Source organism: Streptopelia decaocto (genome assembly GCF_964273445.1).
Source record: "Streptopelia decaocto genome assembly, chromosome: 3".
Lineage (NCBI taxonomy): Eukaryota > Metazoa > Chordata > Aves > Columbiformes > Columbidae > Streptopelia > Streptopelia decaocto.
The window spans coordinates 5035227-5063056 of NC_138656.1; the positions used below are offsets into that span (position 1 = coordinate 5035227).

General features: G+C 37.9%; 1 protein-coding gene across 1 annotated transcript in view; it reads left to right on the forward strand.

Moving 5' to 3' along the window:
- PLCB4 (phospholipase C beta 4) overlaps positions 1 to 27830 on the forward strand; it is a 184002-nt gene that overhangs the window by 137725 nt on the left and 18447 nt on the right. Inside the window, exons 21-33 of the mRNA XM_082049841.1 lie at positions 1352 to 1387; positions 3909 to 4050; positions 4684 to 4768; positions 4975 to 5099; positions 6953 to 7004; positions 9254 to 9356; positions 11111 to 11275; positions 14090 to 14294; positions 17370 to 17458; positions 17890 to 18034; positions 20706 to 20755; positions 20872 to 20937; positions 24608 to 24723. Coding sequence (XP_081905967.1) covers positions 1352 to 1387; positions 3909 to 4050; positions 4684 to 4768; positions 4975 to 5099; positions 6953 to 7004; positions 9254 to 9356; positions 11111 to 11275; positions 14090 to 14294; positions 17370 to 17458; positions 17890 to 18034; positions 20706 to 20755; positions 20872 to 20937; positions 24608 to 24723 — 1379 coding nt within the window. The remainder of the gene's footprint in view (positions 1 to 1351; positions 1388 to 3908; positions 4051 to 4683; positions 4769 to 4974; positions 5100 to 6952; positions 7005 to 9253; positions 9357 to 11110; positions 11276 to 14089; positions 14295 to 17369; positions 17459 to 17889; positions 18035 to 20705; positions 20756 to 20871; positions 20938 to 24607; positions 24724 to 27830) is intronic.

Below are 27830 nucleotides of genomic sequence, written 5' to 3' on the forward strand. Positions count from 1 at the left end.
TTTTTGCAAGACTGCATCCTGTGTCTTCATTATAGGCATTCCATGGGTCATTTTTTATTGTTAACTCTTAGAGTAGATTCTCCCTTCTACCTGCAACAATGAAGACAAAATAGGATGATCATTCCCCGGTGGGATGGTGTGGCAGGGGGGCTATTCCAGGGAGCCAGCTGGCAGACAGGGTAAGGTCCTCTGTGTTCCGCTCATGCCTGATGTAGTACAGTTTATCAGTTTGTGCTCAATAACTTGAAAATTACTTGACAGTAATTAGATACAGGATATTGAAATTCCAAACTAAGGCTGCTCTGGCACTGAAGGTGTTATTGCTGCTTGCTACAGAACAAAACCTACATGTGAATGCTAAGATACCTTATGAGATCCTGCTCCTCTGTCACTCAAGTATTTTGGCCACTTCTTCTCTCCTGCCTGGCTACCTTTGGATCTTACTCCACATAGAAGTATAGGTATGGAAAATCTTCCATAGTACAGGTTGCCCTTGGTAGTATTTCTCTAGCAATATCACAGAGACATCACACCTGCCTTCTTGATAACTTTTCAAGTCAACATCTTTGCTTCTTCAGGACTTTTATGAATCTTCCCAGTGAAGTATGGTTTAATGTCTTTGCTCTAGGGCTAGATTCACATAACTACCTGAGTGTCGTGGGCTTTGATTTGTTTTTGTTTGGTGTTTTTGTGGGGGCTTTTGTTGGGTATTAGTTTGTTTGCTTCAGATTAGTTGCTCATCCTCAGCATATGCCCTTGGGTAACTTCTCTGCTTCTTTGCTGATCAGTGATTTGATCCTTATTCTTTAGAGATGTACATCTAGTGCCAAGTCAACATTTATCTGTCTTAAGATTCTCAGTAGTGGCAGCTTATAGTTAAAGATAAACAGCAAACTGTCCCATTGCAAATAACATTTTGAGATAGGCCTTTTCCAAATGTGGACATTAAAGCACAGTTTACAGCAGTCTGAAGCCTTAAGTTTTCAGAGCCTGGGCAACTTGCATATCCAGCTCAGATGATCTTTTATGTTGTCTGGGTGTGTCATTCTTTCATTTTTCTCTGAAACTTCCTGGCCTTGGCATCTAGTGATAGTGCTGGTTTGGGCTTAACTGTCTGCCATCCTTCCTTTTCCCATTGCTACCCAGCTGTTGAATTTCATATCTGCTGTATGCAAATTTGAAAGAAACTGCAAATTTTTGCAAGTGTATGGGACAGATGAGCCACACAGGAAGGTGGAAATGGGTATATTTTTGCTAAATGCATTAATTTTTTGAGGATTTTTTTTTCCCTTATGAGAGTGTTTCCTATTGCCTTTTCTTTGGGTAATGTATATATATTTTTTTCCCTTAGGCTGTTGAAGATTCTGAGCAAGAAAACAATAAAAAGGTGACACATAGGATGTTACGTAGTTTGTTTTATTGCTTTATATCTAACATACATATTACTTACCATGCATTCTCAGTGGTACAATTAACAACTTTATGTTCAGTTTCACTGCCCCTACAAAGTATTTTTGAAAGTGACTCTTACCTCCTTTTCTCATCTAGGTTATCTATCTTCTGCTGCACTTTTATACTGGGGTTAGGGCTGCATGACTTTTGCCTGCTTAGAAGCATCTGATCACAGTCTCAAATGTCATGCACTGGGAAACAGCAGTTCTTTGAATGGTGTTGAGATGTATCATCCCTGCTGCTTTTTTTTCCTCTTCCCTTACCCTGACTGCACGTTGTTTTCCTCTCTTTTTCCTCCTTTTGCTTTCCTTTGGGACTTCTGCATTTATCTTCTCCCAGGAATCCCTTCTGTAAGCCTCTTCCCACCTCCTTCTGCTCTTCTTCTTCCTTTTCTTTTCTCATGAAAGCTACTTCTGTTCCTAACCACAGTTTGTTTCAGTCAGTGTTGTTTTGTAAGTGGATTCTGCTTCTTTTCTTGAGGGGTGGGGAGGTGTAAATAATGTAGAGAGATCAACTTTACCCCATTGTTTTCTCGAGCCCCTAAAAGGGTCCTGTCCTGTTGTAACCATTCCTTTGTTTCCATAGACTTTAAGAAAAATTCCATCCTTACCCCTTTCCAATTCATAGTTTTAAAGTTGTGAACACTGCAAAGAGTACAGCCCATTTGCTTTATGAATTATGGGTCTGCAAGTAAATAAAATAAAACCAATGACCAGTAGATTGTCTTAGAACATTGTCTTATATCTGGTATGTCAGTAATGCAGTCATACAGCTGTAGTCTATAGGGTATTATTCCCTTGGCACTAAGGATGCATAGACCCTTCTGACTTCCTTTTCACTGCAGTTTGTTATATAGACATATATGGATCAAGAGAGCAAAATATGTTTAGCAATTCTGAGCAGTCAGCAGGAGGCACATTGAAGGAGCCTGGTTTTTAGACGATGGGTGCTCAGTTCTTCCTGAGTTATTTGCCTTCCAAAAATGAAGACACTGGGAAAGGACTAGGTCATTTGAAGAAATTTGGCCTTAATTTGATCTGAACTCTATTAACAAATGTTAACCTAATAACAAAAAAATGCCTGTATTCTAGCAGTAAAGCTATGTACCATTTGACATATTTAGAGAACAGATCTGTGAACCCTCAATATGTGTATTTCTGAAAAGCAGTTGGGTTGAGCCCTGGTGATCAGCATTAAAATATGGTTTCAGTTTGATTTCATGGGCCACTGGAAGTTTGATTCAGTCTAAAATGCACATAAAAACACATGCACCTGGATTCATTCTGATAACTCAGCTATTCTTTGCATTCAGACAATGACGGTCCTTGTGACTATATTTGTCTTATCAAGACATAAATTGTTTCACTTCACATGGAATTCATTTTTTTGAAACGTGTCTGCACAGGTACATGCCCATAATATTGGCAAGTAGTGTCACATTTCCTTTATTCTCCCATCTCCTGGGTAAATGAGTTGCAGTAGTGTATTCTGAAAAAAGAAATCTATACTGTAAGAATTTTTGAATATATTTAGTATTTCCTTGCAGAAGTTCTCTGTCAGCCTACAGTAGGTTAGATTTTTTGGTAACTGGTTCACTGGTGGGAGAACAAGCAAAAATGTTTATGGGAAAAATGCCATGAACAGTAAGCCTTGCAGAGTTTGCTTAGATTGACAAAATCTTTCTTTTTCTTTCCTTTTTTTCGGTGGATAGAATGTATTTGAAACTGGTTTAGGGAAAGGAAAAAGCTGGACAGGCAGATCCACATGAGAAGCGCTTCTTATTGTGGGTTTTTTGCAGATGAGCTACTTGCAGAAAACGTTTGAAGTTCTGTTATAAATATAGTGGATCTTTCTGTGAATGATGGATTCAGATTTTTATCCTTTGAAGTGGCTGAGAATGTGAGCTTGGTACTGTGTCTCTTGTTGGTCTTGTTACATCTGTTTGTCCATTGAGGGTTGCAATCCCTATATTTTGTTCTGCTTTTATTAGCAAAGGTTGGCAATTGAACCTATATGTATTTTGATGTTGAGAAGGTTCAACTCAGTACCAAGTGTGCATTGCTCCACCACAGTTACTATCAGGAGATGTATATTACACTACAGTTGTTAGGAATTTATTTGGCAAAGCTAGATCTTTATCTCCCACCATTGTGCACTCTGTTGTAATTTTGTCCCAAAGTTATCCTACTAACATCATGTAATATTTACCCACTGCTTAGGAGCTTTTCTATCATCAGTCCTCTTGCATGCATCTTGTAACGTTGAGAGTGTTCGGTGCATATATCAGTAAGAAAATAAATCGTAATTGGTGACATTAAATTTCCACTTTTCTTGTATTAATTTGCACTTTCTTTAACTTTCTGCAGATTTGGGTATGATTTTGTATCACATTTGAAAATTCCAACAGTTGTTTTTGTACACACAAATAGTGATTATTCTTTTTAATGTGTTTTCAGGGTTTAGTAACTGTTGAAGATGAACAAGCGTGGATGGCATCTTACAAATATGTAGGTGCCACAACCAATATACATCCATATTTATCAACAATGGTCAACTATGCTCAACCTGTAAAATTTCAAGGTTTCGATGTAGCAGAAGGTAACATAAAAGGTTGAATGAAATAAAAGTATTTGTCTGCTCATTCTAGGTAGTTTTTTGATCTCTACGTTTTCTGAGTCTAGAAACAGTGTAAGACTCTTATAGTTTAATGACAGTCATGAGTATATTTTTAGATCTCTGTTTTCATGGTTGTAAATTCAGCATGTTATTCCTTTGGTCATCCACATGGAGTCACTAAATAACTGGGAGAACATGCAGCTGATGAGATTGATTATATTCTATAGGCCTTTCCAGCTAAACTGCTTTTTGTAGTTCATCTTTCTGTAAAGTAAGGTGAGTGTGATTGTCACAGTGGTCAGCAGTTAGCTGATGCTTTCATATTGCACACTAGACCATCTATCATGTTGTTTTGCCTTATCTAGCCACACAACACAGGCTCTGCATAACAATTCTGTCCTAAAAAAAAACTTGAAAGTTTTGTTGATTTCCCAGAAGAGAAAGAAAAAGGCAAGTCAGAAATATTATGAAATTTCAGTATAATATGATTCCATGAGTGACAGATAATGGGGAAACAGACCAGAATTTATTTCTTCATTATGTATAATGCATGATTTTGAGGTTTGATTTGTCTTTACAGAAGTGTTTTAACACGCCTTGTCTTTCTTTTTCTAGAACGTAATATTCATCATAATATGTCCTCTTTCAATGAATCAGTCGGACTAGGGTATTTGAAGACCCATGCCATTGAGTTTGTAAAGTATCCTTTCACCTCCTTATGCCACTTCTCTACTCATGCTGCAAATAAACAACAAATGCACATTTTCTAGATTTACAGTGTTCCACGTCTATAAAGGAAAAGGGATGAGAAAAAGTAAGATTAATGTAAGAAATATTAAAGATACTAGGATATGACCATACATTTCTATGATATTTTTATTTCATTTTCCTTGATGAATTATACAGTTATAATAAACGACAAATGAGTCGGATATACCCAAAGGGAGGCCGTGTGGATTCCAGTAATTACATGCCTCAAATTTTCTGGAACGCTGGCTGCCAGATGGTCTCACTGAACTATCAGACCCCAGGTAGGCACCAACGACCAGTGAACCTCAATCCTGAGAATGGCTTGGGCAGTAACTCTCAAACAGATGCCATGGATTTGCTTCTGGCATTTTTTGAGGAAACAGACATATGGCTAAATAATACAATGGGCTGGAATTATAGAAGCGTAAGACAAGGAGCAATAAAAAAGCCATACATGGATGCAAAATTCAGGTCCCTTTCACAGAAAAACAATAGAGTACTGTAATTTCTCACATAAATGTTTTATTAATAAAAAGTCTTAATTACAGGGAAACCTGTTTTCACAAAACACAGCTTCAGCACAGTTGGATGCATGTCTCCAAAGTAAAGATGGAGTGCACAAATTAAGATGGTAAAAAGTAATGACTCTGTGCCAAATGCATTTCTAGACCAGTTACTGTGAAGTGTTAAAGTCTTGTTTAGCATTGTAGAATGGGGTCTGGGATCCCAGCATAGAGAACAATGCCAGGGAATGTAAATGCCTCTCCACAGCATAAACTGAGAGGAGATGTGTTGTTCCTGTTCAGTGAAGGTGTGAATATAACTAACAGGGTAGGGGTTTTTGTTGTGCTTTCCCAAGACGGTGTGTTTGGTACTGCAGACACTCCTGGTGATCATGCCCTGAGTTCTGTCCTGCAGAGCTTTGCACAGCTGAGGATGCCAGAGAAACTGTATGGGGATAGATGCTTATAAAGTGCTGCACTGGGCAGGATTTAGAGGTTGGAGCAGATGTGCAAGCTTTACTCTTTTCCAACACTGCCTCTGCCCACTGCAGGTCATTCTCAAGCCTTTTGTATTGCAAAATAAGAGTGTTAATTGTATAATTGGAAGTGAGCAACTTTCATGTATTAGTCTTCTGTGATGCAGCTGTGCTGACAGGCTGAAAAATGATTGAGGAAATAGAAGTCAAGGCTGCCCAGTTAAGAGAATAATAACTGATATGAGCGTATGAGAATCTTGTATTTTTTTGTAATGGAGAACATACAGAAAAAATTTGTTCCCTTTTGAAGGCAGAGTCTGTTGGGCAAGAGAATAACTATGTTACCGCTGAACAAGGATATTGTATTCTAGTGTAACTGGAAACCTACAGGCAAACATCATATTTTTTTATGAAGTTTGGAAGAGGGTTGGAGGGGAATGGGATTATTACGTGTTTGCTCTGTGTCTTTATATACAAATGCCATAATAATGCATTGAATAAAATTCAGATGCTTTAAATGTTGAAAGTAAGCAATGTGCTGCTGGGATCTCTGTAGTTTCTTTTTCTGGTATTTTGTTCAATCAAGTCCATAGAAAACCAGTGCAATGTTCATCTTGCCTTCCTTAACACATCAGGATACAGATTGCTTCATTGGAGGGAGTTGTCTATGGTCATTGTAGAGAAATACACACTTCTAGGATGTCTCATCTAGCGTATTTTACATGGCTGCCCTAGAATGAGATCATTGCACTGCTAAAAGTGCTGGTATCTCTCCAATATTCGAAGTGATTCTAGATCACTATCACGAATGGAGACATCTCCACTATAGATACCAAAAGTTGAATGATGGAAGTCCCATCCCAGGCATTACTATGACCATAGTCTGATGCTTCTCTGCCTACCGGCTGTGTTTGAATTCAGGGAGAGACTATTTCCTAAGCACAGCTTGGTTGATATAGCTGTTATTACTCTGAAGAAATCTGAAGTTTTTCTATGTCCTTTATTTCTTAGATGTGTGTGTTTTATACACATTACATTTCATTTTCACATAAGCTGCTTATTCTGGACAAAGTCTTATTTTCTTTTCTAAAAAGGATTGTTCGTGATCTGCATTATTCAGAAGGAAAGTCAGTCATTTTTTTTCTCTCTTAATAGATTTAGCAATGCAGCTGAATCAAGGGAAATTTGAATATAATGGATCATGCGGGTGAGTGATATGATTTCAACTGTTGTCACTGTCAGAATCCCTTGCTATGGTTTTAATAAAATTTTGTCACTGTTAATTATGTGTTACAAGAGAAAAATGGGATGCTAGGTGAAGAGCAGAAATTAGCAGATTTCAGGGAGAATTATCTCCTGCAAGGAGGTATTCTGATAAATATGCTTTTTAATTATGCCCAGTTTCTACAGATGAGATAGAAGAGGCTTTGTGTGCAAATTATGAAGATAATGAATATCATACACAGTTATTTCAATACATCTTTGGCTTCTGTTCTCAGTCCTTCTTTGAAGATGTGCCTCAGAATGGAGATTCATTGCATAGTTCACAGAAATGCCAAATTTACTTGGACAGGTTGAGTCTTAATACATAAGGAATATTTTTTTTAATCTGCATGCTTTAGTGGGAGAGCAAATTTCACAGAGAATACTGAAATGTTTTCTCTCTGAGTTCTTGCTCATGACTTTTGCATGGAAAAGTATGCTCAAGTGATAGATTTTTCTCATATGTTGAGTTTATACATTAATAGAATGGGCTGATCATTAACATCAAGAGAAAGGAGAAGTTTGATGAATTATAGGAAATGACAGTCCAGAAACACATTAAAATCTGCAAACTCATTGTGGGAAGAAGCAGCTCTTTTACTAATGCAAATCTTCTTCAGAAAGGAAATCTGAGTAGATGAAGCTTGATAAAATTCCTTATCTGTAGAATGGGCAAAATAGTACTTTGCCACTCTGTGCCTTTATTTCACTTGTGAGCTCCTCAGGCAGAGGCTGTTGGCTTTGACAAAGGTGCAGTCATTTCAGTTAGAATGACAGAAGTAGAACAAAACCAAAGCTTTTTTATGGCAGAGTATGATTCCTTTATTATTTAACCCACAAGCCTAGTAAAAGAGCACATACTCACTCTTGCCAAATTCCCTGGAGGACAGGCATCATTATCAACTAAATTACTTGATTCTGATGTCAGTCTTGTGGTATTACAGTAATATAGTGGTGATACATAGTAAGATAGTGGTATATTTTATATGCAATATAAATGCAGTGGTGTTCCAGTCACAAAAACACACAGGACAATGAAAATAAAAAACTACATTTCCTTCTGTCTGTACTCCATTTTTCTCTGATTTACAGTTTTTTATGCTGGTGAAACTCTTAACTTCAGCGGTTTTTATTTCAGCAGGCCTGAAGCAGAAGCTAAGGGTGTTTTTATAGTTCCCTTCTGCCTATAACCTACTTCAGATTAATAAAACGTTATGAAATCACACACATTTATAATGTTAGGAAAATGAGGAATGTTACTTTCCTAAACCGAAGCCGCCTTATGAAAAAATGGGAGAAAGCATTGATATTCTTTCCATTGCAATTTTTCCAGCGTTTTAAAATTATTTGTGAATTCTATCTAGGACTTTATAACACTGTGTACCAGAGATTCACTGGAAAGACTAGGGGTGGATAAAAAATCATGTTCTAGCAGCTGTTGTCTGTCAAGGCTACAGAATTAGCAAGATGATTCCAGTTACATGTTTTCTTCCCACCAGTGGACGAGAGCCCCTGTCATGTGTAGCACAGCATTTCTGTGATCAACTGCTATTTTGATGGCAGAATCCTTTGGTTTTGATTCATCAGAGCACGTATCGGCTTCATTGATATGTTGATCCAGGGCATAGTCCTCAGGGATGTGTTGGAAGTGTTATTACGGGAGTACTTTTCATGCTACTATAATTAACAATCTGTCAGCACTGACATTATCAGCTGTTTCCCCCAAGGTTTTAAAATCGAGATGAAAAAATTAGCTTCAAGCGGAAATTTATTGTATGAGCTTGACTCTATGGAACTGCTACATTTTTCCCAAGTGTTAAAGAAATAAACAAATGAGAGCATCTACTTTTTTGTTATATGATAATTGCTGTATTTTATGTAATACTCAATGTGTTATTTAATTATTTTGAAATGTCTTTGATTATATTGCATTTATTTTCAGCTTGAAATCCAGGGTTGATTTCATCTCTCAGTATCTGTTAATTCAAAATTAAGATTAACATTTATCTGTATTCTAGACAAGTGTAAAATTTCCTTTTGTCTCCTTACACTTGCAGCTAGAATAGTAGTCTGTATTTTACAGTACTCTAAGAGAGTTCATTGTTTAAAGCTAGAACATCCCTTTTATTTGTATTTAATACATTTTTAATTTATACACAAGAATAATTTTCTTATTCTCTTTTGTGAAATAAGGTATCTACTTAAACCAGATTTCATGCGACGACCAGATCGAACGTTTGACCCTTTCTCTGAAACTCCTGTAGATGGTGTAATTGCTGCAACATGTTCTGTACAGGTAAAACAGCAATAGACAAAATTCTGTCATCACATTTAATTGTCAACAGGAATAGGCGACCTACAGAAAATGTGGTTGGATTGTGTGGATTTCATCAAATTATTTCTTTTTTTTTTTTTTAATTGCTGGCTTAGACATCTCTGTTTACTTGATCTGAGTGGAATGTGATAGAGTTAGAAATGGTTTGTTATTGCAACATTATCACTGAGTTTTAAGCCCCCTCATGTTCTTTTTGAATTACACCAGCCCACACAAATGAATAAATGAGCCAAGTTCATTTCTGTGGGCAGTAGGAAATTATACAAACATCACTTGTCACCATAGAGCAAGAAAGTATATGGGCAGACATGGATACAGTATTTTCAAAGTAAGTAGAGAAAAATGGTTCATGTGATGGAGATCCATCCTTTGGAGTTATCTGTGAGTAATAAATTCCGTAAAACTTCAGTCGTAGTTGTAAAGCATGGTGAGGTGTTACATTTTGGAAGGAGGCTGACAACTGTAAAGCCTGGTTTGTGACTTGACACTCTACCCTCTTTGCACAAAACCCTGTATGCAGCTTAATAAAAGACTTAAACTTTCAGTTAGCACTTTCTATGGGCAACATGGAAATGTCAAATTCTGTCCAACCAAGGGTTCCTTGTGCATTCTAGACATTCAATTAAGTTTCATTTGCACCTCCAAAAGAACAAAACCTTTGATTAGTGTTGTTTTTCTTTAACATTAATGACAGTACAATCCCCCCAAGAAGGAAGTGGAATCTGGTGGGGAGAACCTAAGTTCTAAGTATCTAAGTATCTACAGATAGCTCTTAGATCACATGTTTTGCTACTTGCTCATGTGTGACTAAAACTAGTATAAAATTCTGTATAAATTCTGTTATAAAGGAGTTGAGTGGACCAAAGCCAGTGATAGTATGCCTCACCTACGTAACGTTTGAGATTTGTTATGCCAAGTGTTCCCTGGACGAATGTTAGATCATGAAAAGAAAAGGACTTGAAATGAGCTTAGGTCTGTGAAATCATGATTCAGTATTTTTCTTCCCTCCTTGATCATAGCAATGGAAATATTAGCAGTATCGTTAAGTAGTAGATCATCTTGATGGAATAATTTTTTTTCCCTGGGGTAATTACCTGCTGTGGTGATTAATCTTGACTTGGAGTAAAATTGCAACAAATCTTCATATACATAACAATATAGAGGAGTCATGTGGGTTTTTTGTTTGTTTGCTTGCTTTTTAAGCATCCTACACTTCCCAGACACACAATATGGAGTTAGACTGACACGTGATTAGTTTAAAACCTTTACCTAAGTGAAAGCAGAGCAATAGCTTCCTTTCACCTCTTTGTAGTCAAGACATATAATAGATGACAGCGCTTCTGAACAGAAAGTTTAGAGTTGCGGAACAGCAGTGCCCAGTCTGGTTGTTTCATTCAGTGTTTTTCAGTAATGTGGTGAACACATCTGTGAGACATCAGCTAATCAGGCTGACTGACTTAAGCTGTTAATACCATAGCACACTAACCGCAATCGTTTCAAACTAAGGATATATTTAAGGTGTTATCACAAAAGCTTTTCTAAATAAGTGCAATTTTAGCACTAAATATACTATTTTCATATTATGAAATAAATACATCTGTTCTGTAAGAAGCATTTTTTCAAGACTGCTGTCAATAAAAATTCCCCAATATTTCCAGTATTCATAAAATGTTCTATACTTTGTATTACTTTACTGCTCTGTTACTATGTTGCAGGTAATATCTGGTCAGTTCTTATCAGACAAAAAAATCGGTACGTATGTAGAAGTGGATATGTATGGTTTACCCACGGACACGATACGTAAAGAATTTCGAACACGCATGGTGATGAACAATGGTCTGAACCCTGTTTACAATGAAGAATCATTTGTATTTCGAAAGGTAGGATACTTGGAAAGCACAGTTTGTGGTTGCCAGCCATTTCACACATGAGCATCCTTGCTCACTTGAGCCCCCCCAGCCTGCTTCAGTCCAACTGCTCACATGAATAAGTACTGCTCCCATGAAAAAGGGTTTGTAGGGTTCCCGTTTACTGCAGTAAACAATCTAAAGCTGAAATAAGCTTTCAAGAGGTTGTTTGTTTTGCTTTTGGTTTTTTTGTGTGTGTGTTTTTTTACAAATTTTGGTTGATTTTTCTAATGGATAACCTCTGTAGCTGTCACATGATTTTTATTTTTTTTGTTTCTGTTTGGCTTTTCCCTCACCTTTGCTTCCTCCTTCCGCTCGGAGGTAGCCACCTCCTCTGTAGCCATGCCTGTGTTCAAGGTATGCAGTCTGCTCAGAATGAGCCCCCGCTGCTGGACACCATCATTCCTTGGAGATTTCTTCTTCCCTGCCCTGCCAGTGGCTGCTATCTTGCACTGTTCCTTCAGCCCAGAGGGCAGGTGAGATGCTGCATCCAGAGCTAAGGTCAATGTTATTACATGGAAAAGTTGGAAGGGTGCTGTGTTCCTCACATGTCTTGCCAGCTCCCTCCTTCAGTAGTCCATGTGCATCATGTACCTTCTTATTTTATTTTTTTTTTAATTTAATGGCAAAAGAAAAACAACCCTTTTTTCTTGGTATGGGGGATTTAAAGAGAGAGATCAGTTTCCATGTTCAGTTTTTATCTCTCAGTCTTTATATATATGATACACACACATATATATATATATTCTTTTTTCTTCTGTTGGCTGGAGTTTCATCCAGACTACATGTGTTAGCAGTGCTGTCTTTGATAACGTCTGTTTTGCTTCCACCTGTTTTGTTGTCATGCAAAGTTGTTGCTCTTTTATTTCAAAGTGACAGACTTTGCTGAGTGGTGGTAACACTTCACACCTGGGTATATTACACACATAATCTGCTTTCTTAACGGTATAACCAGTTTTTAATGGAAGTGTAGTTAATGCAAGGGGGTTTTCTGGACTCAAATATATTCTGGAATGAATGTGACTTCAAGTGGTTTTCTCTGTATATGAGGAGATACAGGGAAGATGCTTAAGTACAATGACAGGCAATCATGCTGCCCATGGCTTGCTGGCCATATGGGCAGCATCTGCTGCTTTCTGATTTCTTAAATCAAAAGGCCCATAAACTACAGGGTGCACACAGCTTCAATATAAAAGGCAGTACCTTTGTATCATGGCATGGGTACAATGGCTGATACCAGTATTCCTTGGACTTTCTGCTCTATTCTGCAATGAACAATTACATGGTCGCACATTCTCCTGAATAACTCATACTGTAAGTCAGCCAGGAGATTCTTTTTCTTCACCTCAGGCCCTTATCATATCACGCGTAGCACTGTAATCAAGACATACATTGATGACAGGCAGATGAGTGGCATCAACACAGCAGGAACAACTCCTCTGTTTGGAGGAAATGAAGATGTGGTTGCAGAGTGCTGAAATGCCATGAGTGTGGAAGTGCCTACCAGGATGCCATAGAACAAATTCATGGAGGGGGAACAATAAACTTCTTAGTCCCCACTCCTGCTCCTTAGCAAATCTGTATCTGAGCCCATCATGTAATGAAAGATGTGCTGATCTGTGGCCTGTAGAGGAGTGACTCTACCTGCCCTATTTGGCTTACAGTTGACTCCTACACAGTTGCTCTCAGGTAACATGTTTGATTGTTTTTCTGTCATGTTTTCTTGGTTTTATTTTGATTTTAAAAAGCTTCAGTCATTCTAACCCAAGTTCTGTGTCGTCACTGTTGTGTAAGGGGGAGGATGGGGTGAGTGCTGGTGGTAACCCATGCTGGGATTGCTAAGTTATAGTCAAGTAGAGCAGCAGATCTGTGAATAGCTCAGGTGGGTTCAGAGACCAAAAGCAGTTTTTTTCCCTCTAAAACTGACCATGAAAGTGGCAGGGGGACAGTCTGAGGGAGATAGTAGACGCAGTTTACTTTAGCCTTCCCTTTTGTCCCACAAGCAATAGAGCCAGGTAGGGAAGGAGTGGGAAGACCTTTCCCAGCATACAGCCGAGGGAGGCTGGCGGGGGCTTCTCCTCACCGCTCCATGCACAGAGGCAGCACCATTGTTCCAGGGAAGTCAGGAGACTTTTTTTGTTACTGTTTCAGTGGGTCCAGCTGGGGGCTGACAGATGCAGATAGCTGGCAGCATCCCTGCCCACCATGCATACCATGTACCCTTCATGCCGTGAGTACAGCACAACTGCTTGTGCTGGTGACATGTCATTTCAGCAGGTCTATCACCCTGTCCTGCCCTCCTGTCTGCTGCTCCCTTTTGCAGAACCCATAGTTCAACATACATCCTCATCAGCTTGTGCTTGCACTCTTTCTGTTCTCAACTGCCCTTTTGGATACATCCCAAATCTCACCTTCCTGTCATAGTTCCTCATGATTCACCGCTGTCTACCCTTTGCCACTGTATCTGTCATTTCCCAGGTAGTATTTGCCTGCTGCCTTACCAAGGTCACCTGTCTTCAGTAATGAAAAATAAATATGCAAAATATTTAGCTAATGTAACTGTAAGCTGCAGGATTTGCATATTCTGAAATCTACCCATTATTTGGGGTGAAAAAAAGCTTTTCTAGGAAAGATTTGTTTTAAAGTGTGCAGTTTGTAGGGAATTACATTATCTTACAGTGATGATAGTCTGTTTCTGGCCTACAAAGTGAATGGTTCAAACTTGGGAAGTGGGGAGGGTGCTACTGTATTAGAGTCATTGAGTTTCTTCATTTTATGACTTTCCAGGTTATTCTTCCTGATCTTGCTGTCCTGAGAATAGCAGTGTATGATGACAACAATAAGTTGATTGGTCAGAGGATCCTGCCTCTGGATGGTCTACAAGCAGGTTACAGACACATATCCCTTCGCAATGAAGGCAACAAACCACTCTCTCTTCCAACGGTTTTCTGCAACATCGTGCTTAAAACATACGTGCCTGATGGTTTTGGAGGTGAGATAAACCTGTATCTCAGTGTGCTGTAGATCTTGAGTGTTGGTGTGAAGCACCAAAGTACTGCCATGTCTGTATGTGAGAAACGGGCACACAACGCTCAAGGACTGGAAAGATGTAGTATTTTAACTCCTTGGAAATCATGTGTATTCAGTTAAGAAATCGGTTTTCAGACCAAGCACCAGCCTCAGTGTTAATGATAAATGACATGTATCTGTTAAATGACAAAATAATATAGGAAATAATACTACAGTTAACTGAATTTGATTTTTCTCTGAAGATTCTTCTTTAGATTTTAAGTATATATTTTCTGACATAAATACTTGTAAGGTTAACATGTACTTTATGTATATTGCTTGACCTATAGTTATAAGCAATTGATGCAGAATCTAGATGTGTTTTTTAAAATAAAACCACATTTGTATTCTTGAGACTATTGGCATATTGCTAAAAATAGACAGTATTAACATAACTAAACAAGTTCCATGATTAGTGCTCCTCTCTCTTCCCAGATAGTTTTGATGTGTTTTGTGTATTTTTCTCATCGATACAGAATGACAACATGATGAACAACTGGAAAGTAACTTTTGACACTTGAGTGGGAGTTGGCATGTGTTTTTTAATTACTTATCATCTGCAGTGCACCTTTCATTGTTTTTATGGACTGTCATTAGGATCTCCATGGTTGTTTTAGCAAACCTGTAGGAAGGTGTAGTTCAATTCAATAGCTGCCTACCTTTTCATATCTTTTTTAACCTGTATGATTAAGATTTAAAAAATTGCACTGAGTAATAAGTAGAGTGGGTAATCCATTGTAGGCTTTAAAAGATGCATAATTTAATTTTTCATATAACTTAGTAATTTCTTATGGTTTATCTGCATCAGTTACTCCGTTCCAAATAAGACACAGTAGTGGCACAAATTAATGCAAATCAAGTAGCATTCTCCAAAGAGAAGCTTCTATAATAGAAGTCTGTACGTAAGTAAGCAAGGCTGCTTTGGTTAATGGTTAGAGTCCTCTCTAATGTACTCTTCTAGTGATCTTCCTCGTTTTATTTAATTGCGATTCTTCTACAAAATGCTACTCCCCACCCCCACCTTACCTCACCAAGGAGAAAAAAAACATAAGCAGAGCACAAACGACAATGTGAGAAGCAGTGATGAGTCACATTGCCCTTGTAGAAATGCTGAGCCTTTGGTGATGTGCTTGTATGGTTAGTAATACGATTTACAAAGGTCTCACTCTCACAAACGTGTTAGTCATTTGTACCTTGAAGCTCGTGATAATCAGGTTCCATTTTCAAATGACGCATCACGTTAACACGGTACTCCTAGATTTTCATTGAAGGGTGGATGCCAAGGACAAAAAGGCATGGTTACTAAGTTAGGGAAAGGGGAAACAGTCCGTGCAGAGCTACAAGGCCATTCTTAGGGCTGAAAAAAAATTCTGCATGGGTTTTGTGTATATCAAGTACAATTTCAGAAGACATAGTTGGTTCACAACAGTTTTTGGAGGCGACCTCTTTTTGTAGATAAACAGAGTTGTCCAGGGTAATGCTATGTTTTTAATACAACTTTGGATGGAATGGGAACCCTATCTCTGTTTTTTTTCTTAAAAAATGCATCCGCTGACTTTAGAGGAACATTTCGTAGAGCAACTTAGGTTGGAAGGGAGATACTAGAGTCCAGCCCTTGGTTTGCACAAGGATAGCAGGTTTCTTCCCAAAGCTTTTGGTGGCTTGGATGTTTTTACAGACCTGGTCAGTGGACCAACTCCTCTATCTTGCATCATTGTAAGCTAACTTGAAAAATGGCTGAAGAGATGACTGGAAACATGGGCAAAATTCAAATGATGATGAAAACCTTGAGTTTCAAAACCGTCATTGCAGAAATAATGGCCTATCATGCTACTGAGACCATCTAGAGTGTAAGGGTTTAAAAGCATTTGTCTTCTACTCATAAGCAGCCAACAATAGGGCTCTGCAGCATTCTGCAGAGAAACAGCTTCTTTGCAAATGGAGCACTGTCTCCATGGTCCTCCTAACAGTCATGACAAAAACCCTGAGTTAATTAAATGACAATATTTTGTAGTGAATGATGAGTCAGTCAGGCTGCAGTGTTCAAACTTCCTTTCTTAAGTTACTGTTCTGACAAGGAGGGATTATTAACTGAGACCAGTGACCCTTTCCTCCCTAAAACTGAAGTTCAAGTTTCAGAGGGATCATCAAAACAGATCACTGCTGTGGTCTCTGAATGCATTATTATTATAGATGCTGAATCAGTTTAACTCGTAAAATCATCTCTTGCTGTGGGGGTGTCCTTTGCCATTTGTTAATTCTTTGACTCTTGAAATTAAAGCATGGAAAGGGATTATTCAATGTGCAGGTAAAGATTCATGTGTCTTTGTCTTCCTGTAAACCTATGCTTGCACATTTATCACTGCATATAGAAAGAAGATTCAACAGTCTATATGGTATCTGGTGCTGGCTATGATACCACTAGTGGTGCTATGTCATTTGCAAGATTCAAATATTGGCCATTATGGTTCATTGAAAAGCCATTTCACAGCCTGTCATGTTCCAGACACGGAGCATCACAAAGGCGAGTGAGAACAGATTTTTCCCAATTGCTTTAACCACCCATCTGAAACTGCTGTTTAACTAGGAACTATAACGGCATTTTCTACATTTCTCTGCAGTCCCAAGTCAGTCCGCACCCCCTCAAATAACCAGGAGGCAAAGTCGTTAGTGCTTTGTGGCTCAGGAGATCCCATTCTGGTCTCAAATTCTAGTGTCATCAACTAGGAGTAAATTAGGGCAATTTTGGTCTTACAGAGTCAGTGTGTGTTTCCTAAATAAGATCCCTGGATTAGTACCACTCTCTTGATTGATGTTGCTGGTGTGTGCAAACACTGCAGTGAGGAGCACCTTCAATTCTGCCAGGATCACTAAGGAAAGTCAGACTATTGTTGCAAGCCTTGGCTCATGATAACAGGGGTAGAATAACACTCTCACAAAATATTGATTTCCAAATCCCTCTAAAGACTTTAAAAAGTTGATCATTTTTCCCTTACAGATATTGTGGATGCTTTATCAGATCCAAAGAAATTTTTATCAATCACAGAAAAAAGAGCAGACCAAATGAGAGCTATGGGTATCGAAACTGTAAGTAGAACTTAATGGCAAATACAGCCCATTTGTGTTCATACTATGTGGGGTTTTATTGAGTAAACTGATCCTTCTCCAATCGGTGCATGTTCCCTTATCATTTCTCATTTTCAAATAGAAGCCTCTTGGTCCTGCTCTGAAATACATTGGCTTATGTTAGTTACATGTCCTGAAATATCATTCACTTATTGACTGACAAATCATACACCACTTAGAAGTAGAAATTTTGAGAAATGAGAAAGGAGCCGTATTTTAGTAGGTAGCCATTTAAAATAGGTTGCAAATGCTTTAGTGAGTATAGTGTTGTTTGAAAGTATGTTGCAATTTTCTTGGTTATGTTTAAAGTAAACAAGTTCAGAAATTTCCCATACCCCAACTTTTATACTACAAGTGAAACAGCAATTAATTTCTGTGAATATTTCTTTCAGAGTGATATAGCTGATGTACCAAATGACACTTCAAAGAATGATAAAAAAGGAAAAGCCAATAATGCCAAAGCCAACGTAACGCCTCAGAGCAGTTCTGAACTTCGACCGAGTACCACGGCAGGATCTGGGACTGACGCTAAGAAAGGTTGGCAAAAGTCATGTACCATTCCTTCTGTTCTGAAGTGGTTCAGCCAGTCACAAAGTAGTACTCATTACTCAATTTTACTTTTGCAGTTATATTCATTCTTACCCTTTCAGAAGGTAACTTCTTTTGACATTGAGAGTGGTCTTTGTCTAATTGCAAATAAATTTTGTATATTTCTAAAATGGCTGTATAACACAAATACAGCTTTATTTTACTAAGTCACCTCTTTGGGCAGCTGTATACCTGCTGCCAGCAGTAGTAACCTGCATGACTCTGGGAGCAGTTTACTAAAGATCTGCTAGAGGAACACTAATAGGAATGACTGTTTTCTGGTATACTCCACAGAAACTCTTCTGCTTTTTTTTTCCTCCCTCTACAAATCCCTTGGCAGAGTTGCAGATTTAAGTAATTAAAGGTATTTAGAATTCATTGGATTCTGTAGAGATTTCCCAACAATTAGAAATGTTTGCAATGTGTGGTTTTATTCTGAACAGTGATTATGGAAATGGCATGTTTATTGTAAAAAACATCCGTATTAAATGTGCTCATTTATAAGTGAATAAGTATTTTTTCCTCACTCTTCACTGTTCACTCTACAAAATCGTCTTATAGAGTCAAATGGGATTAGTTGTTTCTCACATATCATCACAGGTAATGAAGATTGAAAGAGAAAACAGATTTGTACAGCTGAATGAAACACAATAAATATTTCTGTTAATGAGCCACAAGAATTAGAATCTGCTTCATTTTCATCCACCTTGGCCCAAAGGGATTGATAGGACTGAAAAGCAGCACTGATTGCTCTTCTTCTTAAACTTAAGCAGACATGGCTGAATACACACATGTGAGAAACAAGGTGCTCTTTCTCTAGAGTTACTTTTGGCAATAAAACAGGTCTTCTCTGACACCTGATCTCTTTCAAAGCTCTTCCCTAGTGTAAAACTCAGATTATTTTATGCAGTGAGATGTTTCCCTATTGCATGTATCATCACCAAGATGCACAAGTATTAGTTTTATTGTGCACTAATAAAACATGAAATTTGCTGGGGTTGGCAACTAATTCCTGGTGAATGAAGTAAATGGGTCTGCATTTTTAGATAAAATCCTGAGGAAGTTTGTTTAGAAGGCAGCACACCTGATGCAGCCCTGGTCTTAAACTGAGATTTCAGTGCTTAAACGTTCTCATCTGCAACCGTTTTTTATCCATATTCTCTCATGTTAATATAGACCTGGTCATGTTTATATCCCATGTAACCATCCTTATTTTGTATTACTTACCTCTGTGATCTGAGTAATTCTGCCATTGTTAGAATATGCAGCTTGCCTTGCTATTAGAAATTAGGTATCCAGCAAGATATGGTGTCTGGGGAAAGCTCTGAAATGCACAGGAATGTTGTGATTTTTTGTTTGCTGACTTTCAGTAATAGAAGTGATTTATATTTTTTAAAACTTCAGCTTCAAGATTTATCTGTGCCTAAATCTGTTCCACTCTCATTTACTAGACTAGTGTTAATACCATATAATTGAGCAGGACCTTGTGCTTCTAAGTAAATAAAAAATCTTGTTACCTAAGGAGATTGCCTACCACCCCTTCCCCTCCCTTTCTTTTTACAGCATCATAACTGAAAACATCTTTTTTCAGTTAAATTCATCTTAAAGGCAGAAAGTCCTTTACAAGGCAGGGGGGATATAACACAGACACTATTAACACTGCAAACATATTTAGTTAACCACTGTATTAATGAAAACCTGAATGTTTTCATGTAAAACCTCAGAAAAAAACCCTATGCATTACAATTCTCATGGCATTGTACTGACATTTTTATTAATGATTATATGTAGGATGTGTTTAGTAGTTACAAAAAATCATAACGTCACAAAAATTTATTAAAGCATAAAGATGAGATTGGGTTTTGTTTGCATTGCAGTTAAGGTGATCAAAATATATTTTCAGTCATCTAGATAGTACAGTTAGTCATATGTGACACATTTGCTTTTTGAATTGAATTTTCATTAGAATTTTCACTTATGATTCTTTTTCTCCTCCATTTTTAACTCTCCTTTAGTCTTGGAGTGAGCTATGGCTTCTTTTCTCATAGTCTGCTATTAACCAAAAGCAAATTTTACCTCTGTTAGCATGTAGACTGCAGGTAAATTTTCACTCCCTTGATTTTTGTGGTTTGAATTGAAGTATACCTAAACTCAGTTAACCCTTTATGCAGCTATGTAGAATATTACCCAAGCCTCCCTGCCCCAAAATTAGTGGTGCCAGTGGTGTCTCCAGCTATGGACCAGATTTCTGAAGTTTGTGTGGTTCATTTTTAATGTACATAAATGGTTTGCTGTGCTTTCAGAACAGGAGCTTTTTCAATTCTTAGATTGCTGTATTTTGACACTTCAGTCCAGAACTGTAAGAGATTAAAATACACTCATTGATTAATTTCTCTTTTTCACAAGGCAATTGATTGAGCAGTTCACTTGAAAAGGAAATTAACTGTATCTTTGCTATGTCTTGATGAATAATTTTCTCATTAACTTGGGTTTATTTTTATGTTGCAAATCACATGAATTAATTGCTGACTTAAATGTAGGGTTTTGTGATAAAAATCAAAAGTATGAGATATACTAATATGTATGAGGTTTTAGATAAACCGTATCAATACCTTTCTAGGTATAGACCTCATTCCTCAAGTGAAGATAGAAGATTTAAAGCAAATGAAGGTAAGGATGGACAGAAGCTTTTCAAAATATGATCCTAATTATTTAAGTAGCCAGGATTTTATCTGGTTACAGTCAAGATGACCGCGGAAAGATTGATCCAACTTCTCTCTTTGTAGGCTTACATAAAGCATTTAAAGAAACAGCAGAAAGAGCTGAATGCCTTAAAGAAGAAACATGCCAAGGTATGATTGTTAAGAGCTCTCTGGGCAACACATTCTAATTGGAAAAAGTTGCAGCACCCACTAGCACAGCTCTTAATTAAATCGTAGGGAGAAACTAAGGAACAGTAGTTGCACCACCAAGAAAGGCATATGTGTTCTAAATGTACTGAAATATGCTCCAGTGAGCAAATTTTCCCTTTAGCAACCCTTTGTATGTCTCCTTGAGTTCCAGTGCACATTTGTTTGACCCATATAAGCATCCAAAGCTCACCTTTTTCAGATGATTTTATCTAGCTCCCTCTTGCATGACATATTGACAGGCAGCTTGGAAAAAAAGGCAGTAATGATGTGAGAGGGTGCTGCATCAAAGCCAGGCGCTGGAGAAACTGCAAAACTGCCAAAGAGAACTGGAATGTGTAACTGAAAAATGAAGTGCCCTGTTCTTCCTCACTTGTATCTGTGTTAGCCACTTTATAGTCAGCTATTTGCTTGGTACTGTTGGCAGTGATGTCCCAAATATATACAACACTACCACAAATACACTTTACATTAGAAAATACAGCCAATTTTCTCCTGGCCTTTATAATTAGAAAAACATTTCTCTTATTACAGAAAGACGCATAGCAAGTAAAGAAGGTATCTTAAGTTCTGAATTTTGGCAATGCATACAAATCCATTCTGGGCTGTTAGAGCAATTGTTCCCTTGCCCCCTTTTATTGCAGATTTAATTGCAGAATAATGTAGTTGCCTGGGCATTTTAATACCAGTCTTTGTCTTTATATTCATGACTGTTGTTTGGGTGTGGGACTGTGTGTCTGTACAATGAAGTATGAAGAAATTGTTTTCAATAATTGGCAATTTTGTGGGGCTCTTAGTATTAAAAGTAGTACAAGGAAATTAAGTAGTTACGTTTCAGACTCCTTACTGACTTGATGCAGAAGGGAAGTGAGTGATTTCTCCGTTTTAGTATTGTGTGCAAAGCTCATGCTCAAGAAAAAGTATCTGTTGTCCACACTTCTATCATGGACAGTTTCCAGACTTTCATAGGGTTGATCTTTCAGGAGGCTTCTTATTTCTAAACACTACTTTCTCATTCATTGGACTACATCTAGCAGCTGGCTATAGCAGCTTTTTGCAAATGAAAATGGCACCATGATTATGTAGAAAACAGCCATACCAATGATATATATCCCTGATAGATGTGACCCACAGCAGTGTAAGGATATCTTAGCCAAGACTGTGCTTGCTAATGTTAAAAAATTGATCCATCTGTTCAGGCTTGTACTTGCTTCCTCTAATCTGAGGAAAAAATTGCCGGCCACAATCTGAAAACGCTGTGCACTCAGAAGGGCTTTCAGCATTAACTCAAGCACAGCTATTTTAGCTCTGAGCCAGCCTGTGTCCTGCTGGTCCTAAGTACAGAGTGCAAGTCTGTGCTAACAAGAAAGTGCCTGTCTAGAGCGTGCCTTGCTAAAGGCCCCAGGAAGGGCATGTTCTTGAATTTGGAGAGGAGAGGCTGAGCAGGAAAGTGTGGCCATATTGGCTCCTAGGTGATCTTAGGGAGGTGCTTGGTGTACTCATCACTGGTTTTAATGCATTTTATCAGCTGGGATGGAGCATGAGGGCTATACGGTTAGTTATCTGTTATCAGGTTGAGGAAACCCATGTATTAAGCAGACTGAACTTACAAGTTCCAGAGATAAGTTTGCTCTCATTTAGCCATAGACACTGCAGAGAACTGGAGGAATAAGTAAACAGAAGGGAATTGTTCATGTTGTTTAAGGAAAGTAAAGTCCAATTCTTTTCCACCTCAAGCTGGCCTTGGAAAATGCATTATGGAAAATGCATATCTTTTTTGTATTGAGTTACATCTTGAGTACTGTTTAGATAAATGATCTGGGGTGACATCACAGGGCTATAAAGGCATGTGATAAAGAGATAAGGCTTAAATCGTGGTTGTCCTGAGGGAAAAGCAGGGATTCTAGCTGATTATGGAGGAGTGTCACATAATTGGGCAGATGTCTTCTGCTTTGCAATGTTTGTGCTTAGTCTTTTAGAGCAAGAATTACATTGTTCTGTTCATGTAGAGGACAGGGGTGGTTAGAGAGATGCTCTTGGTCACTTCGCCTGGGGCTGGCTGGTGCTGTCAAGCTGATGTCATTCTTTTCACGGCCCATGTTTTTCCTACCTGGTTAGTCAGTGTAAATATTCCCTGGTGAAGCTGTTGGTGGAGTCTATTTGTTTCCCTTTAAATCCTCTATAGAATAGAGAATTCGGTTCCCCACTCTAAATACAAAATTTGGAAGCCGTACACGTTCCCTGGGGAAGTGCTTGACAGATGTTGGAGTGCTCAGGTCCAGCCCAGGGCTAGATTTTTAAAAGGCTCACAACATTTGTATTAATCTTTTGGTAAAAGTGAATGTAAAAGTCTTTAATTAGTATTTTTAGAGGAAGAAACAGTGATAAGGCAAAGGCAGGTGTATAGAAAATTATAACAAAAAGCAGTAGAATAACAAGGGTAAAATAAATGCAAAATGAACTGTAAAACAAAATAGAGATAAAGTCCTGGAAGAGGCCATATTAATTAATGCAAGGCTTTTTGTCACAATTAGGTAAAGTGTGGAGCAATTGGATATTAATCAAATAACATAAATTAACAAACAAGTTTTTCTATTGTAATGTAAATTCAATATTTAGTGCTCTCCATGGTAGTTAAATACATGCATCAGTATGAGCAGCTGTTCTGATAAAGGAGAATATGAAGTCAAGTTCAATAATGAAGTCTATATGTAAGCACTAAGTGAAATGTGTTGTTTCTGGTACAGTCTTGTAATGGAAAGGAACTGTCTACATGCTAAACCCAAAAGTGTAACATGCATTAGTCGTTCATCTTTTCATCACAGGAACAGTTTTTTCAGCCCTTTCCATAGATAACTCCTCGACCATTTCACCAATAACTTTAGTAGCGACAACGGGTTAGCATTGATGTGCAATACTCCACAGGTAGCCCTGTATGTCCAGTTTGTCAGCATGTGCTGTGTTGTTGGAGGGGGAAATTGGATGGAATGATAATTTGCAGTCTGTATGTGTAATTGAAAGTTGTATTGCACAGCTTACTGGCACTTGCAAAGGGAGTTGCTCTGCAGCAAGGTAGAATTACTTAATGATAAGATTACTGCTGTAATTAGGGATCACAGGCTCAGATCTACACAAAGGCAGTTGTTAATGATTTGATTTTTACCTAATGTTTGGGCTTGGAGCTATTTGGTTTGCAGTGACTAAGAGACTAGCACTGTATTCAGTATGAGATATGTAGAGGAAGGGGGGACTGGGCTGAGCTTTATTCTCCTCAGCATTCAGAAACTTTGAATGATATGATCTGAGCTTGTAAATCTGATTTTTATATTGCACTTAAGTGGACATTTATTCAAAAAGCTGAAGTTTTTTCCCATCATTTTTTGTTTTAAGGTATATCATATTTTAAGGTCCACTACAGATTTTTGTTTTTCAAACAAAGAAGAAATGTTTTAGGGCTTGTGGTGGAATATCTGGAATCTTTAATATCAGATGGTTAAACCACGTGAAGTTCCATTGTCAAAGTTATCTGTTTGTACACTCGTAATTTTACTCTGTAAGAAAGCTAAACATTAAAAATCTAACAACCTAATTGTAAGGTCCTACTGTTTTCCAGGAGCACAGCGCTATGCAGAAGTTGCACTGCACACAAATTGACAAAATAGTGGCACAATATGATAAAGAAAAGGTATCATACGAGAAAATGTTAGAGAAGGCAATCAAGAAGAAGGGGTAAGATATTATTTTAAATTTTCTTTTAGACTTAAAATACATTTTATGCTTTTGGGGTCTGGAATAAAACATTCATAAAAAGGTCATTTAGATGAATGAATTGCAGCTTGAACAAGCATCGTATATCAAAAGCTGCTTGAAGGCTCTAGCAGTTGGCCATAAATGTTGTACTAACTTTGCCTTTCTCTAGTCTTCTACTATAAAAAGTGAAGGATTGCCTCAGGTTTTTATTTCTGTGGTCTGATCTGGTCTCAGTTCATTCCCCAGGGAATGTCACTGTTGGATTCAGTGGGGACAGACTAAGGTCCTCAATAGCTCTAGTGTCCAGAAAGTAGCGATGTTTTGATTATGGGGAAAAAGCTGGCATCTAAATCCTGAACATTTTAGAATAATAGAGTTTTGCTGTGCTGTCAAGTTGAAGTTTCTTTTTAACAAATAAACCTTCATATCCTCATCTGGGATAAATCAGTTTTACTCCTTTGACTTGAGTGAAGCTGTTTTGCTTCGCACTAGCTGATGACCTGGGACATTGCATGTGTGGATCTCTTAATTGTCCCAGAAAAGCTCCCAGAAGATACTGGTGACTTTAATAAAATGTCTGTCTTACAGTCCCATTTGGAATTACGTAGCCAGGCCTGCTGTTGCCTTGCTGCTGTCCTGTAATCTGGCAGCAGTTTCTTCTCTCCACCTTTCACTCTATGACTTTCATTGAGACAACTTTTTATACTATAATACTAAAGCAGGAATTACTTTATTTAGATCTATATCAAGCTATGCTAATAGTTAGCCTTAATTTCATATTGTTGTCATCTGGCAACAACAACTGGCAACAAACTCACCGCATACTGAACATATATGCCTCTTTGGATTGGATTCTTCCACAAATACTTTTTATTTAGAGTGGCAATGGTTTCAAGTGTACATGTTATAAACTGAAAACGAAACAGGAATAGAACTGTCAGAATTAAACAAGGTAAGGAGAATTCTCCTCACTAAATTATTAAAAGCTCACAAACTCTTTAAAAAGCTCATGTTGGTTTTTTTTTTGTACAAGAAATAGGAACTCTAAGCACCCAAATACTTCTAATCCAAGTTGCTCCTTCCAGAAAATTACTACTTCTCCAAACACAGAGGGAACAGCTATAGGACTAATAAATTTAATGTGGCTTTGATCCAATTTATATTGAATATAACACCTGTTTCCATTAAATATAACAGTATGTCTGGATTTATCGTAATAGTCAGGGTATATTTACTACAGTGGTGGTGAACTGAGCCCTGGGCATTGCACCATAATTATCGTGTGGGGAGAAAGGCTTCCCCATGCTCTGGTATTTAAGAACCTCATATCAAGAAGAGTCAGGAATCAGTATTCCTGTTGGCCTGAGAAGCTGCCAGTGCCTCTGTCTGGGCAGAACAGCAAATAAAGGTGTGTTGGAAAGTTAAAGGTGGTAATGGCTGTTTCTGTGCAGTCAGTAGTGGAAAGCTCTGGGTAACAGTGCTTGCCAGAGAAACCCCAAATGGGAGAAGTATAAAAGTAGTTGATAATTTGATTCCCAGTTTCAGATCACTTAACAGGCTACATGCAGTGTCTTTTCTTAGTTCTTCAACACTTCTCTCAAGGATACCAAAGCCTTTATGATAGTTTTAAATTATCATTGAAAGTTTTTAAAAAATAAAAAAAGTTGGAAATGACAACTCCAGAAGCAGATCCAGTACACAACCAAACATTGTTCCTTGCCAGGACTCTGTGCTTTCCATGGACTCCAGAGCTCTCACTCATCTGATGGCTCTGCAGTGCCAAAAGAATAACTATTGGTATCTCATTAACAGCCAAATCAAATCCAGTATCAGCACAGACTTTCTGTGAAAACACTTTTCAACTCTGTATCAAGGTGTGTTAAGGGCTTTCTTCAGGGTCATTGTGTATGCAGCCCTGAAAGCCCTTTCAGCAAGGTACTTGTGCACACACGTCTCTTCACCCCAACTGTGCAGTATATTTAAGGACATGCTTAAAAGTTAACACATTGGTTGAGACTTAAAGCCTTTATTGAACTGAAATGATCTGATGAATTAGGGGTCCTGTGTTCAGTGAGTACAAGACATGCTCCATTTCCTTGGCTATAATTTTGGGACTTTTACGAGCAATAAAAGTTGTAAAATAACATGTAAAATGTGGTTTCAAGACACTCATATTGAAATTGTCAGATACTTCCTGCAAAAAGGCTTTATGATAGGTGTATGGAAGACTTCATCTTCTGATTCTATTGTGCAGTTTTTTGTGGTCCATTTCTGCCACATGGTGTGACAAATGTCAACTGCATATTGTTCAGCAAAGTAGAATTTTTTAATCACATGCTAATTCACTGACAGATGGACAGGATTTTGCTCTGTATGCTATTTCTGTTGTACACTTCAAATGCTTACAAATCTCAGGGAGACTTATAGGGATACGTGTGCTCGCGTTCCCACTCTGAAATGTAAAGATCCTTCTGATTCATTGGGACGCTCCAGAAATTCACGTGTATGTGTTTGTGAGCATGGACATGTGGCATCGGGTTGGGCATTTCTTCCCAACTGTGGTTTAACCATGGCCTATGCCACTGCAGCTGGGGACAATTCTCATTATCAGGTGGAAGTTGCTTTGAGAAATTATGAAAGCTGCATTTCCAGAGAAGGAATCAGCTGGTGATTTTGATACCTGGGATTCTGAAAAGTCCAGTGATTGTAGCAATTAGACTAATTTGGGATAAAATATGTTTGATTCTCTTAAGAATCTCTCTCTTTCATATTATGTGAGAAATCATATGAATTCTAGCCAGAATCTGATCACAGCTACCCACATGCATAATCAAAACCACTTTCTTTCCAGCTGTTTTTTTGTTTGTTTGGGTTTTGTTTTGTTTTGTTTTCAGGCACAGGTAGTAGTGGTCAGAACCTGTCTCTAAATGCCTTTATATTACTTCCAAAGTGTCAAATAAGTGTTAGAAATCTCTACAAAAATCTCCTCAATATGACTAGAAAATAAATAGCTAGTTCTGCTGAAGGCACATCACACTACTATTTTCAGTTAGGGCTTTCCTGGTACTGTTTGATGATAAAATTTT